Source organism: Astatotilapia calliptera, chromosome 11 (assembly GCF_964374335.1).
Source record: "Astatotilapia calliptera chromosome 11, fAstCal68.1, whole genome shotgun sequence".
Lineage (NCBI taxonomy): Eukaryota > Metazoa > Chordata > Actinopteri > Cichliformes > Cichlidae > Astatotilapia > Astatotilapia calliptera.
Genome location: NC_137432.1, coordinates 22467382 through 22482478, shown reverse-complemented (window position 1 = coordinate 22482478; position 15097 = coordinate 22467382). Strand labels below are relative to the sequence as shown.

General features: G+C 40.9%; 2 protein-coding genes across 2 annotated transcripts; one reads left to right on the top strand and one right to left on the bottom strand.

Annotated features, from left to right (window-relative positions):
* Positions 1-321: 321 nt before the first annotated feature.
* Positions 322-5517, bottom strand: ltap1 (lipid transport auxiliary protein 1). The gene is made up of 7 exons (XM_026184084.2): positions 5221-5517; positions 3180-3281; positions 2992-3100; positions 2827-2880; positions 2565-2731; positions 1514-1572; positions 322-1401 (listed from the first exon to the last, which is right to left on the bottom strand). Exons 1-7 carry the CDS (start codon positions 5281-5283, stop codon positions 1185-1187), a joined length of 771 nt encoding a protein of 256 aa, XP_026039869.1. The 5' UTR covers positions 5284-5517; the 3' UTR covers positions 322-1184.
* Positions 5518-8633: 3116 nt separating this feature from the next.
* On the top strand, positions 8634-14290 carry LOC113031707 (uncharacterized). Its single transcript, XM_026184034.2, has 6 exons — positions 8634-11200; positions 11298-11493; positions 11772-11870; positions 11973-12219; positions 12320-12436; positions 13660-14290. Exons 1-6 carry the CDS (start codon positions 8778-8780, stop codon positions 13821-13823), a joined length of 3246 nt encoding a protein of 1081 aa, XP_026039819.2. The 5' UTR covers positions 8634-8777; the 3' UTR covers positions 13824-14290.
* Positions 14291-15097: the final 807 nt, after the last annotated feature.

Genomic DNA, 15097 nt, shown 5'->3' with positions numbered 1-15097 from the left:
ATGGTCAATATAACCTGATGAAATCCAATTGTTTATTCACGACAGCATAACTATTAGTTTTGTGTGTGCAGCCAACAAATCTGCAGCAATTGTGTGATACTATCATGTCAATATGGACGCCAGCACCTTGTGGAATTTATGCCACGAAGACTTTAAAGGCAGCAGAAGGGGAAAGAGGGTCTAACACAGTACTATCACGGTGTGCCTAATACAGCTAGTTTCAGCTGCCCTCTTTGCCACAAGGGGTCGCCACAGTGGGTAGGTTTGCAAGTTTGATTTTGCAGTTTTTCTTGTCAAAGAAAATTCCCAATGACTCAAGAATCAACTGTATGTCACAGTTTTATTTGGATGGTAAATTGTATAGTAGGCACCACATAAAATAAATTATTCAGGCATTAAAATGCCTCCCTGGGAAACCATAAAAGCAGATGAAAATGAAACGCAGCTCTCATATCAGTATACCATTAAGAGTCAAGGAACAGAGTTCCCATAATGCAATACCCCACATTTAAAATACATCAATACACTGAAATACTGTTAATTCACATTGCACTGAGATAACTGATTTTTTTAAAAATGCACTTATTAATCACAGTTCCTGAAAACAAGTAGCACTATGGCTTCTGTAAAAAAAATGATCAAGACTTAAAAAAAACAAATCAACAAAACAAGTTGTCAAATTCACTGCAACAAAAGACAGCAAAGATGTACGTGTAAACATAAGTGACATCAACAGCAGATTTCTTTCTCACTAAGCAACAATGAATGCTGGTTTTCTCTGAAAATGTAACTATTAACATTTTAAAACAGTTGGTTATTTTCAGCAAGTCTGCATAGGTGTTTACATTGTGCAATAAATACTGATTGTCTTATGCTGTTGCATAGCCTAATAGCTCTGGATTTGTTTTGGTCAAATCAAACCTACTTACTATAGTCGGTTAGAGTCATTCTACCCACGCATATAGCACGCATACATGCAATAATACATACATGCAATAATATGCATAAGCTACACTTAGGTAAAGGGCACTGTAACAGTAATCTGATATGCACTACAGTGTAAACAAGGCAATACATGTTAGAGTATGAAGGCAGTGTTTTTGTCTTTTCACTCTGAGACTTCAGGCTCCGTAATCACTGGCAGCGCTGCCTTGTCCTTGACTTTCTGTTGGACGGGCTCATTTTCAGAGTGTACTGTCTAAAGTGTTGTAGTTGTCTTTGAAGTTCTTCAGCTCCAGGAAGTGTCTGGACCTCTTGCTGCGCTGCTGCATTGTAGATGAGAGGTAGGTGGGTTGGGTCGGAGAGGGAGAGGAGGTGCTTGCAGGTTCTGTGGTGCCGGTCAGGTCTCTGGCTGCAGACTGATGGTGCTGATTTAAAGTGCTGCTGCTCTGAGACTTCACTCTGAAACAATACAAGGAGAACCAATTGTTCCCGCTGCCTTATTAACATTCCATGCTGGGATTAAAGGAAAAGCTGTAAGGGAGCAGCGTGAGGATTGGCTGTGTTTTCTTACATGGAGGCCAGTTTTGTTAGGGCTTCCTGGTACTTCAAGAATTCTGCTTCACCAAAAGCCTGAAGATAAAAGCAGGAAAACATCAAGATCAGTGATTTGTTACTGAAACCAGAATAAAATCTTTAAGTGCCCTAAAGATTTGTCAAATTTTTACTGCCGTGCTGGGCAATACGGAGAAAACTTAAATCATATGGATAATATAGCTTTATACCTTGGGCTACACAGTATGTTACAAAAAGCACTACTATTAAAGACCCCATACATTTTTTATTTCAGAAAAAGCACAAGAATTAGCAAACAAAATGACATCAAGTGCATCGGAACTACAACACAAACTGGGAGCCCACTGGAAGGTCAATATGGAACTGTTTGTTCATGTGATGATGATGATGATGATGATGATATACACTCACCAGGCAGTTTATTGGGTACATCCATTCAGCTACATGTCAATACAACTCTCATCATCAAATTACATGGCAGAAACTCTAATTATGTACCCACATGACTATCTGTAGGTTTTACAGAGAATCGTCTGAAAAAGAGAAAATATCTAGAGAGCGGCAGTTCTCTGAGCAAATTATGTCAGAGGAGAACTCAAATAAGCCGTTGTTACAAGCCAAAGTATGCAGAGAAGCATCTCTGAAAGCAAAACACGTTGAACTGTCAAGCAGAAAACCGGATTGGGTCTCCCTGCTGTCAGCTAAGAACAGGAAACTGAGACTACAACTCCCACATGCTCATTAATATCGGAAAACAGAACATGAAATGTTGCCTGGTCTGCTAAGTCTCTGTTTGTCCTGTGACATTTGAATAGCAGGGTTAGAACGTGCTGTAACGGATGTGCAGCCAACAAATCTGCAGCAACTCTGTGATGCTATTGTGTCAAACTGGACCAAAGTCTCTGAGGAATGTTTCCAGCACCTTGTTGAATCTGAGCCATAAAGAACTAATGATGCAGTTCTGAAGACAAAGGGGGTCCAACCTGGTACTTGAGTCAGTGAGTAAATAAGAGAGGACTGAGCTGTGGACCGTCTGAGAAAATGCTGACCTCTGCCCCATGACGAGCTTTATTGTAGCCATCTAGCACCGTGTCGATGACAGAGCTCTGGTTTTCTCTGAATATGCAGTGGGAATTTCGTAGCTGCAGAAGCCAGGTCCGAAATCTTTTTCCAGTAACAGCGGTGGACGTTCCTCCAAGTTCACGAAAAGGAAAATCTAATGACAAACAGTTGAAGATGTTGCTGTAGGAGTCAGGAGGATTTAATCTGGATTCATGGCAAAACAAAACAAACTGTAACAGAAAAGCTTACCGGCATCTCTGATGGCATCAAGTGCTTTCATTCTATACAAATAGTCACAGGAACCTGGAACATGTGCACACACACAGACTACTTAGTGCACGGGCATGGAAACTATTTATATGAATAGCTTCAGGAGTGGTGCGTGTTATGTGTGTGTTTGTTTGCTCCTCTTACCAGACTGTTCTCTCTGCATTAACCGGTCATCATCTGGAGACAGCAGACGAGGCTCAAAGTGGATTTTCTGGACCAGGTTCAGCTTGGCATCAATTTCTTGTCTCAGCTCCTGGAACAAAGACACAATTCTTCAGCACAAACACAAAAAACATCAGAACACACTTGCATTATAATAGTGTGCATTTAACCTTTGGTGCGTTGTGGCCAAGGAGTACATGTGGTCCTCTTCGAGACTTCATGGCAAGTCGCATAATTTGTCTTTTGACAAAGATGAACAGCAAGACAAAAATCTGAAAGAAAGTTAAATGCTAGATGGATGTCTGAGTTTCCCTTTTTTTAAAAACATTATTTCCATGGCCAAGCAGCTCCTGTAGGTGGCACTGTTTTTTTGTCCATATAGTGTAAATAAATGCAAGTCCTAGGGTTAAATGTGTCTTTGTTTCATTGTTTTGTTGTGTAGCGGCTAAAATGAGGGTAAATGGCAGCATATTCTTTAGAACTAAACAGAAATGAGACCGAAATATTTGGTTTGGACCAATATCGAGAATATCAATATCAAGAACCAGTTTTCTACAATAACCCGTTCTTGATTAATGACCCAGTAGTCCAACTCCTTGAAATTGTTAGTCTGCCTGCCTATCACTCCCTCTTACCGGTTCCACTTGCACTTGTGCTGCAATCAGGTGATTTCATTTCATGTGTTTGAAGAGGACAATAATGGCACAGTCTGCAGCGTGGATATGGTTTGTACTGGTTTTTATCTTAACCTCTACATCAGTGACCTTCTACAAGTGGCTCATGTCAGTAATATGCAAATGTATGCAGATGATACTGTCACATATACACATGCAAAAACTGCAAAGCTTTTGGCGAGTATATTGACAATTGCAATGCTCATGGAGGGGTTTGACAAGTCCTGTCTTACTCTTAATACAAGTAAGAATAAAGGAAGGTCTTTTCAGACCAGAAACTTTCACTAAGGGTTAGAAGATTGAAATTGTGAGTGAGTTTGAATATCTGGGTATGATTTAAATTTCAGTTTTAAGTCTAATATAAAGCAATTGATCAAAACTATTACATATAATCTGATAAAGCCTGAGGGACATTAGAGTCTGCCTCTCAGTAGAAGCTGGTAAGACCTTCATGCATGCCATGATTCTTTGTCATATGTTAAACTATATGTTAGAAACAAGCTTGGGAAACAGTCACTAAACCACTGAAGGGACAGCTGATGCAGATTAGCTTTAAGATATTTCTGGAACAATGCATCACATGGTAACATGTATGTTAATATTGTACATGGTGCCTTTTCAAATAAAATCGGTTAAAAAAAAAAGACCTCTCAGGTCATCAGGTGCATATCTTTTAAATGTCCCCAGAATTAGATCTAAGTGTGCTGAGAACATGAGGGTACTTTCAGTTACTACCACGCTGTTCTTTGGAACAAGCTGCCTGCTGATCTGAGGTGAATGACATCCGTGCATACAGTCAACAACAGACACAAAATCTTTTTGTGTCTGTTGTGTGTGTGAGTGTGTGTATGCACATGTACATTAACTTGTATTTTACTTCATTGTAAACGTTTATTTTGCTGTTTTCACTGCCTTAAGACATCTTAAACCGACATATGTTTTTATGTTTAACTTAAACATGCTATATAAATTAAATTCCATCAACATGAGTCATGCCTGGGCCCTGCAGTATGCTCCATTGGTTAATTGTGGTTTTATAAATAAATTGTTTTGTTTGTTTTTTGTTGTCTTCATTTCTTTGCCACAGTCCCTGAGCCAGGTTGTGACACCTCCAAAGGGTAAATGTTGTCATTCATCACTCTAAATCCTTAAATCACACAGTGTAGTGTCGACATTTTGTAAACATTACAATAATTATGAATGTTATTATGATTAATCGCCCAACTACAGGCACCAGAGGAGAAATTGGGCTGCAGTGATATTTATTAAACAGATTTTACACACTATTAGTACCTTTCAGTGGAGTACACCATAGTTGAGGGATCCAGGTGTTCAAACTTGTAATAACAGCTTTATTTGCGTTTAATAGCAGATTATCAAGTAGAAATGAGTCTTTGGATAAAGTATCAACCACTACAAGCCTCTGATGAGGAATGAGGCACCTGTCCCAAGCATCGCGATTACCTCTGTAACCCGGGACTGTGTTCATTGTTTCGGTTTGGATTAAACCAGCACAAACAACGTTAAACAAACTCACCAGACTGCCATAGGCCATCACAAGCACCACGTTAATTCTCGAAGGAAGCGAGTCGTTAAACATTTTGAAGATCTGCCGGTTTTCTTTTTACTTTGTTGTTATTTTAACTGAACTAACTGGATAAATGTCGATTCAAAGTGCGTCCTGTGCCCGGTACGTGTCTCATTTAAGAAGGCGTTTTCAAACCGCAAGCAGCCAACATTAAAGGAACAAAAGACAAAAACGGGGAAGTTGAGCGGACTAAAGTGCTTGTTGCTACATTTCGCTGCCTGATTTGTTGACTTCCGCGGTAGTCACGTGACCGGTACGGACAGGGGTGACGTCAGGTCTGACGCTGCCCCTGTGTGCATGTATTTATTTATTTTAACTATATATTTACGGATGCTACTTTACTGCAATGACCGTATAACAGAGTCATTGCTTCACACATGTAAATAGGAGAAAAAACCGCCCAAGTTCTTGTTTTATAATAAAGGAGGTTCAGCAATGTGTTTCTATTTTTCTTCCTCAAAAACAAAAACTTATAAGACTGGATATTTAAAGTCTTTATTTTCATCTTCTCCCCTTTTTCTCTGTCCTCTCCTGTTTGAAAAAATACCCTCTTCTTTGTTACCTTCATTATTTCTTCACTAAAATTTACTCTTTTGAAAGGAACTCAATATCAGACAAATCATAAAAATAAAAATAAAAACTGAAATGCTTTGTCAATTCAAGTCATCTCCATCTCCAGCTTTCAGCTTCTAGATTTTTCTCCTTCTTCATATTACATTTCTATCTTCCCTGACTCTAAACGTCATATGCCCTACTTAAAATACACTGTCCTTTCCCACAATGCTTCTGCAACACACAGTCTGTCAGTCCTACACCCTAAAGAATGAATTTCAAGCACTAGTGTGTGCCTGTGTGAGCTGAACTGTTATTTGCATCCATCCTGCAGAGACAGTGGGTGCTATTCTTCTGTCTGGAACAAGGGTGGGTGTCTGTGGAGTTGCATGGGGCTATTTACCCCTACTCACACACTTATCTTTGTCCTGAGAGGCACTATGCAAACTACCAGCCCTCTGTCCGGAAGGCTGGTAATTGATTGGATCATTATGGTCCTAATTCTTATCCCAGGGTCTGTGTATGTAAGTTATTTATTTCAGCAGGCACACATAAACATCAAGACTTCTCTTATTTAGTTGTGCAGCAAGCTAGCGTGGTAACCACAGTTTCCTCTGTCTCAACGGAAGACAAGTAACAGTCACAGGTGCATGCAAAAAGGCGGCAGTAAGTAGATAGCCTCTTCATGAAAAACAAAACTGTAAGTAGCTGCATTTTTTAAAATTATTTTATCCATTTATGTGTGCTTCCCTTTGTTTTAAAATTTGTAATAAAAAGGCTTTTTGTTCCCACAAACAGCTTGTTCAGTGAGAACAAAAATGATCAGCAATCGCAGATATTTTTCCCTTTAGTCAGCATTACAAACCCACTGACTCTCACCAAGTGTGTGTGTGTGGAGTGAAGCTCTGTTTTGTTGAACAGATGACATATGAGATGTGTTCTTATGGCAATATTTATCCCTGCTAGTATTCCTGGCTCTTTGTAATCTCTGGACCCAATTAAAGGTGCTCTGTTATTATGTATTTTGATACCTGCTCAGCCCAGATGATTGGACCCGGGTTTGCCTGAGGTGGGGTGACATTACGGGCCTTGTTTTAGGAAATGTCATGCTTGTACCGTTTCACACAATATCGAAATTGTATCTTATCTCCCTGAAGCTATAAAAGATGTTCATATCAAATGATTAGTGGGGTGTGTGTTTAAACGTGGGTAAACGTGTGTGTGTGCATTCCCTATCGAGGCGTTTGAAGGGTGACACATTGAACCTCAGTCAGGAATGTTACCCTGTGAGAGTAAGGAAAAGAGGGAGAGAACAACAATAGGAGGGGGAGGAGAGAGAAAGACAGAGAGACACAGGGAGGAAGAAAAGGAGAGAGGACAAACCAGTGTGGCAGGTTTGCGTCACTGTACACACTCTATCATGCAAAGCTGATGTAAAGAGAAGCAGACAAAGAGTGAGAGAAGGGCAGTCAGGAGCGAGGAGCTGATGTCATTACATGGCAATGTCTTCATTACGAATCCGAGTTAACACAATGACCCAGGACGAGTACAGAAAACACACTTAAAGGAGGTAAGATACCTTTTTTGTGAATATAGGAGCGGACTTTTAGTTGGCTAATTTGTAACTGTGTAATTGAGTAAATGTGTGTATTTTCATTTGATGTGAGGGTGCAATTGTTTCCTTCTTGCGATTCAAAGGGGAGTTTAAAGTGAATGACTATGTGTTGCCCTGCTTACGCAGATGGGACAAAATATAACAGGTGTTTCTGTAAACTGACTCTCAGGCTCATCTGCACTGGAAAGCACCTCCAGTGACTGTCTGGAAGTGCCATGCTTTAGCCTAAACTAAACAAAGCACTGCATACTGTAAATCTACTCTTATGATATATAATTACAGGAAACCATCAGCTTGCAGAATTTATCCTTAATGACATTATAAATGATTAGATCTTCATTCAGACTTGATTAGCGATTAAAGATGGTTATCATTGTTTTCATTGGCTGTACACACAGATAACCATGATGAGTCATTACCCCTCAGTGATGTTATCTGCAGGCTGTATTTAAATCAAAGTAAATCTGTGCTCTTATGACCGTTTGATTTGAACAAGCTGCTGTCTCTCTTTGACCACGAGACTGATACGTGCTGCAGAGATTAGCACTTGATACATTGCTTTTGCTGAGTGGATTGCTGTTAGGTGAGTTTTACCAGTTTTTGGTTCAGGTTTAGCTGATGCTGACAGGTAACTTCAAGTATGTTGCCTATGTAAACATGGTGTCTCATACGTGTGTACAGCAGAGAACACTATCTGAGTCATACTGTTCGGTGAGTCAGGGAGAGGACAGCAAGAACATGTTGCAAAGTGAGCTTGGTGGCAGAGGTTTTTAAGTGAGTTGTTGTTTAGTTTTGATCTAATTTCTTAACATTTGTTAATGCTTTCTACCCGAATCAGTCTCCACATTTTATGTTTCCTGTCCTCTAACACTGTGAGATATTGTTGACCATTCCAAGTGGCCAAAGTGACCACAATCCACATCTCTACATTCCAGTCCAATCCATTCTGAGAATAAAATTTTGTGCATTTTTATGCTTGGCAGGCAATGGGAGCTGTTCAGTGAGGTCGAGCTGGGGAACTGGAGTCTCCTGTGGTCAAAACAAGAAGAAGAGCCAGTGGAGTCACCACTTCCAGGCCGCAAACCAGAGCACAATTAGGAATATCAAACTACTGCACTGAGGATGTCTGTCTGTGGAAGAATCTAATGAGAGGATTGTAACTGTGACACTATTTGTTTTTTACACGCCCAAAACGCGAGCCTCCTAGATGAACCGCTTCCAGAGTGCAATCTAAAAGACAGTCGCTTGGACTCCCAGAAAATATCTAGTTCACTCTTCCGCTCTTTTTTTGGGATCTGGCATTTGACAGGAGGTCATTAACTTTGTTTACTCTCAGACAATGGACTCGTCTCTGCTGCCCGCTTCACAGAATGAGTATGGCAAGCAGAGGACAGGGGTGAAATTCACCGTCCGCTCAGCTAACTCTCCCACATACAGTCTCTCTCGCAGCTCAGGTGTCAGGAAACGGGAGGGCATAGGAGAAGTTGCAGAAAGAGAACGATATAGGAAACACACCAACACAAACGGTACAAATAAGGATGACGACACAGTCACTGGATGTGAAACCAGGACTAGGAGTGGCAGCAGTGTCAGCACAAACAGAACGATCCCAGAGTTTGGCACTGACAGAAGAGAAAACCCTGCATTTGAAAGCCAGGGAAGATCGGCGTGGAGGGGATCCAACCTTACAAGCAGAAGTAAGAGTTTAGATTTCAAAACAGGCGCTAGAAAACCTGATCCCAATACCATAGCTGACTTTTCTCAGCTGTCCAACAACAATAAGGGGGACACCAGTAAATATGCTGGAGGGAAGGAGGGAAGGAGGACACAAATTGAAGGCAGCGTCATGGACAGGATTTCATCACTACCGGCCTTTAATTCTGTAGGTGTAAGTAATCTTCAAGAGAGAAGCGAGCTTTTGGAAAGGGGCAGTAGGGGTAAGACTCTCCCTACCAGGTTAAGATCCCTGTCTGGATCTAACTATAGTTACACAGAGACATCTGCTTCATTGGGGCCCAAAAGTGGCCAAAGTATAATGGAGCGGATAGAGAAACTCTTTGGACCTACTGGTTTTGGTAAAACGGATGACTACAAAAATAGGGATTCCTCTAATAACTCTGAATCATCAACAGAATCCCTCATTTCACAGCAGCAAAAGCCTCATGAGAAGACAGCAGGGGGCACCTTCCCTATGAGTTTCTTCTCGAAGGACAGCAATAGTGCAGTGAAAAGTGGACTTTCACTCTGGACACAAAAAGATGCCAATGCCTCAGGGTTTGAGACTTCATTTTCATCTGGGGCAAGCATAAGAGATAGCTCACCAGGAGGGTGGATGCAGGGAAGGTATTCAGAGGAAAGTGGAGTTAATTGGGGCAAGGGTTTCATGGAAACAGGTACAAGGTCCCTGGATAGAGCCAGGAGTAGGTCCAGTATAGCTGCACAGATTAGATCTGCAAGGGCAAACGCACAGCCAAAAACTTTGTTAGAAGAGACACCAGATTCTTTCAGAGAGTCATCTGGATTCAGAGACAAAAGCAAAGACGATAGCTCTGCAAACAACGGAGAGGAAAACAGAAAAACTAATGTAATAAGTGGGATGTTGAGAGACAGGACTAGAAGTGTTGATGGACCAGATCAAATAACGGAATTGAAGGGTGGCAATGCTTATGAGGATGTATTTGAGACGAATCCACAGAAAACCAATGTGAAAACAGCAGAGAGAAAGAAGGCTCTGTCTGTCTCCTCAGCAGCCAGTGTTAGAAAGAAGATCAACCAGTTTGAGGCTCTGACACAGCGAACTCAGAGTTTTGCAACAGGCCAAGTCCAAATACCCAGACGTACCTTTTCTGTACCAGCACAAGCCAGCAGGGGACATGAAGGAGTGAAGAAGAGCGGGTCTGCAAAAGAAATAAATGAGCTAAGGAAAAAGTGGGCAGGACTCCAAGAAGAAGGGGAGGCACAAGATAAAAGTGAAGACAAAATGATGGGAACAGTAAACAAGGTTTGGCCTGACAGAAATTTATCAGTGGATGAAATTGGACTAAGAATAAAGAAGGAACAGACAGGACTAAATGACTTGGATCAGAAAAGAAAAATAGACTCTACTGACGATTTAAAATTTTCCAGACTCAAGACTACCCAAGAAATGCCTCACGAAAGTGACAGAGCTGTAAGTGGAAAGCTTGGCACAGATGAGATAGATTTCTCCAAAGCCTCAAGCCCTGAAGAGGCAAGTGAGAGAGACGTGACAGGCAGCAGTACACCAACCCCACTACCACCCTGTGACCCTTCACACAAGGAAAGGTCACACTCTGATATTACTTCACCAGTTAGTGATGATGAACAGACTCCAACAAACAGCCCTAGCTATTTACTGACTACTTCACCTGTGGCACAGCTGGGGGATGTCACTCCCACTGCCGACAGTGACAACAAAAGCCCTCCCGTCTTCACATGTCCAGCAAAAGATCCAGACTCTTCTCCTCGTGCCCTTCCCACATCTTCTAACAACAACCTTCAAGATGTCATCTCCCCAGACATCCAAACAACACCCCAGAAAGGCAAGAAACGGTTATTGGACCTGAATGCTTGGATAGCTGGTTTGAACCCAGATTTGAAAGTCTTTAGTGATGATGAGGATGTTGATGATGATGAAAGCACCCAAAAAGATGATGATTCAAACTATGATTCAGACTCAGGGGAGTCCTCAGTTACCATCACCAGCAATATGAGTCAGTCAGATCGCAGGAGCTTCTCTGTCACGTGCGTACCGTGCTTGTTTATTTCTGGTTTAATGGAGTTGCTCATTGAAGCAGATAATTAGTTTTACCCCTAAAACATTTTATTTTCCTTCTTGTAGTCTTTCGGACCTGTGTAACTTTGCTGGAGCTGACTACGATTCAGAGAATGACAGCGATGACTGGCAGTCAACAAACCGGCGTACCGCTTCAATGAGCTCAGATATGTCAGCGTTTTCCTGTGTGTCTGTGATGCCCGCTGAGGAGCTCGACAAGCTTGTAGAGGAAGTGAGGAACCTGGGGGACGGTGCCCTGCAGGTAAAAACAGCATGAAGTTAAAACCTTTCGAATGGTTTTAATGATCAGTTGTTTGATATTTTTGCGGCTGTGGTTGCGGTGGTCAGTTCACTGGTCCAGTAACCTCCATCTAGATAAGGTTTTCCCTAGGCACTTTACATGTAATGTTAATATTGCTACAGCTGTTGCAGCTGACCAGGTCATGTACCGACTGAATTGAGTTTAAAAAAGGACAAAAAATTTTCAACTCTGAGCACCTGAACATTTTGTGTATTTTGACATCCTTTTGTTTCCCTCAGGACTATGATGATGTGCAGGTAGTGGTTCTCCATAAAGATGTGGGAGTTGGACTAGGCTTCAGTTTGGCAGGAGGCGTGGACCAAAACAAGCCCATCACTGTGAGAAAATTCTACTTCCTGCTTCGACTTGGCAAATATTCAAATGTGTGTCTGCAGTATTTTTATGTTTTTTCTTCTTCTTTTCTTTTGTCCTCTGCTCAGGTTCACAAAGTATTTCACTCAGGTGTTGCAGCCAAGCAAGGCTCTATAAAGGAAGGTGACCAGGTTTTATCCATCAATGGCACAGCACTATCTGGGAGTGCCCACTGGGAAGCCTTGAGGGTTTTAAGAAGGGCAAAGGCAAAGGATATGGTAGTTGTGGTGGTGAGGAGGGGGGACATCATAGACAGCTCTAAGAAAGGAGAAGAGGGAAATAGTCGGGGACAAACACCGGAACAGTATGAGACAGGTCAGTATTAGAGGTAATGCTCTAACAAAGATCTGATAATGACGTTCCTAATCTTGAACTGAAAATGAGATACTTTATTTGTGTTTTCCCCTCCTCTTAGGTCAAACAGTGTCTGTGCAACTGCAGAAAAACAGCCGGGATCTGGGCTTCAGTCTGGAGGGAGGTGAAGGCTCAAGTCTGGGGAACAGACCACTCACCGTCCAGAAAATCTTCCAAGGTAAAAACCAAACTTCTGCCCAAAGTCATGCATGAAACTCTGCCCCAAGTCATGCATGTTAGGGTTATTGGCCTTCAAAAATTGATCATAGGTAATGATAGTTATCACTGTGTGTTAGACTGACTGGCAACCTGTGCAGGGTCTACCCCATCTCTTGCCTTGTGAAAGGAGGGAGAAGGTCCAACTCCAGCAGAAGAAAAGCACTCGCAATAGAGCATGACCATATATAGGGTTATATTGTTACACAATTTGACTGTTAAAACTTTGGCTGTTCATATTAGAATTAACTAACTAATTTACTGAATTGTCATGTATTTTGTATTTAAAGTCAAAATAATATTTTTTTTTTTACATTAGTGTAAGAAATGCAGTATTTCCTCTTGACATGAGTTGTAGAATAAATACAACAAATGAAAACAATACAGAAATACCTTAAAGTTATACAGTAAATGGCCTGTATTTATATAGCGCTTTACTAGTCCCTAAGGACCCTAAAGCGCTTTACACATCCAGTCATTCACCCATTCACACACTGGTGATGGCAAGCTACATTGTAGCCACAGCTGCCCTGGGGCGCACTGACAGAGGCGAGGCTGCCAGACACTGGCGCCGCCGGGCCCTCTGACCACCTACAATGGGTGAAGTGTCTTGCCCAAGGACACAACGACCGAGACTGTCCAAGCCGGGCTCGAACCGGCAACCTTCCGATTACAAGGCGAACGCCCAACTCTTGAGCCACTTGAGTCTTGAGTCACTCTTGGTGATCTGATGTGGAGCATTATTTCTTCATAACTAAAGAAAACAGCATCATAAAGAACCATCTAAGATTCAGTCCTAAATATTATATGTTTACTATATGAACTTTTATGGCAGCATAAAGTTAAAATTTGACATTAATGTAGATTTTCGACTATTTATTTAATTCAATTCGTTTTTATTTATATACGGCCAAATCACAATAACACTCATCTTAAGATCCTTGTTATACATTGTAAGTTAAACATTTTACAATAATACAGAGAAACAGATAGCAGACAACCTTCTATGAGCAAGTACTTGGGCACAGCCGGAAAGAAAAACTTCCTTTTAACAGGAAGAAACCTCCAGCAGAACAGGTGTCAGGGAGAGGCAGATATCTGCCCGGTTGGGGATGATGGGAGGGAGAATGTTCCCATTCAGAGAAACCATTATTGATTACTTGTTTTCCCTCTTTCCACCCTCAGGAGGTCCTGTTGACATGGTATATCCCGGTGATGAGGTCCTAGAAGTCCAAGGGACAAGCGTGGTGGGGATGAGGCGCTTAGAAGCCTGGACTTTGATCAGAGCACTTCCTCCTGGGCCTGTGGATGTGGTGCTACGTCGCTCCCATAAGCATCCAGAAACATGAAGATTAAGGAAGCAGTTTACTCCTTGTAAGATTAAAGGGATGGACCAAAAACATAAACGCTATCTATGAGAGGCTGTATCTCCTTCAGTGGGCAAGAACTTGAAATCTGGACATGATATAGTTAAAAATGCGTTTATGTACAGGCAGTATAATAACTATAATATCCTAAAGAAAAAGAAAAATAAGCTTGGAGACCAGGTCAAGGGTGTATATTTTTCTTACATGCTCTTTTTTAACAGGATTAAATCTACCTCAAGGCCTGGCAAACCTTTTTATCAGCCGAATCATTGAGTAATTGTGGCTCCTACATGCATCAAATCAACCAACATTTGTAACAGATAGATTGATCAGTTCAAAACAGATCATTTGGTACCTGTAAGTGAAAAACTATGTTGTACTATACTGTTAATAGTTAATAACTTTTCCATTGAGACTTTATATTTGTTTTTAATAAAAGCTAACAAATTGATGTTTGTTATTATTACAACCAGCAGAGGGAGTAATTCGTCTTCATTTAGATCGGGGTTAAAGGTTTCTTTCCTTTTAAACATTAATAAAAGTGAACACATGATAATACCTAATCCCTATGTGACTTTTACAGCCTTCCATCACAAAGTCAAGGTTTCTGTTTTGGAGAGATTTCTCAGATAATTTGATAAGAAAAAGTTAACACAATAATCTCTCATGGCAGTTATATGTTTTATATCGTATCAAATCCTCATCCCATGTTACTGCCTTGATCACTCTGGATATTATCAGCAGTAATACAGCAAATATTTAGCTTACATAATCTTCTGAGAGTCCAGAGTTCAGTGACACAGGTTACAGTGACATGCATCGCAGCGATGATGAGAGGGGCTTCTATCGTCAGCAATTTGTGCTTTTATTGTGGAAATCCGTGATAGACTAATTTAATAGATTTGACAATCCATTCCCAACCCTGCTAAATAACCATTTGACATATTTTGGAGACCGATTTTTCAAAACAAATAAATAAATAAAAAATATTTAGCCGTCATTTCATGCTAACTGATAATGTTCCCTTTAACGATACTTGGTTTTCTTGTATATCAACACACTTAGAAACTTGCTTTAGCTGCATGTAAACACGAAGCTTTCTTCTCCAAAAGAATATTCCTCATTACTTTACGTTCGTGCACAAAGCATATTTATATTTTTTGTTTGTTTTTGATTTGTATGGTATTTCTAAAGGTTAAAAGCCAAATTAAAGCAGTGCTTCAGTACACCTGCACAGAAGCGACTTTTATCTGCTC

What these genes read in the sequence shown, in the direction of transcription:
- ltap1 (XM_026184084.2), bottom strand. Translation starts at nt 5,283, where the DNA reads ATGTTTAACGACTCGCTTCCTTCGAGAATTAACGTGGTGCTTGTGATG. An exon ending in TGATGGCCTATGGCAGTCTG is followed by an intron (nt 3,282 to 5,220) that starts GTGAGTTTGTTT and finishes ACTTTCTTTCAG; the next exon opens with ATTTTTGTCTTGCTGTTCAT. An exon ending in AATGCAGAGAGAACAGTCTG is followed by an intron (nt 2,881 to 2,991) that starts GTAAGAGGAGCA and finishes CACATGTTCCAG; the next exon opens with GTTCCTGTGACTATTTGTAT.
- LOC113031707 (XM_026184034.2), top strand. Translation starts at nt 8,778, where the DNA reads ATGGACTCGTCTCTGCTGCCCGCTTCACAGAATGAGTATGGCAAGCAG. An exon ending in CGCAGGAGCTTCTCTGTCAC is followed by an intron (nt 11,201 to 11,297) that starts GTGCGTACCGTG and finishes TCCTTCTTGTAG; the next exon opens with TCTTTCGGACCTGTGTAACT. An exon ending in ACCGGAACAGTATGAGACAG is followed by an intron (nt 12,220 to 12,319) that starts GTCAGTATTAGA and finishes CCCTCCTCTTAG; the next exon opens with GTCAAACAGTGTCTGTGCAA.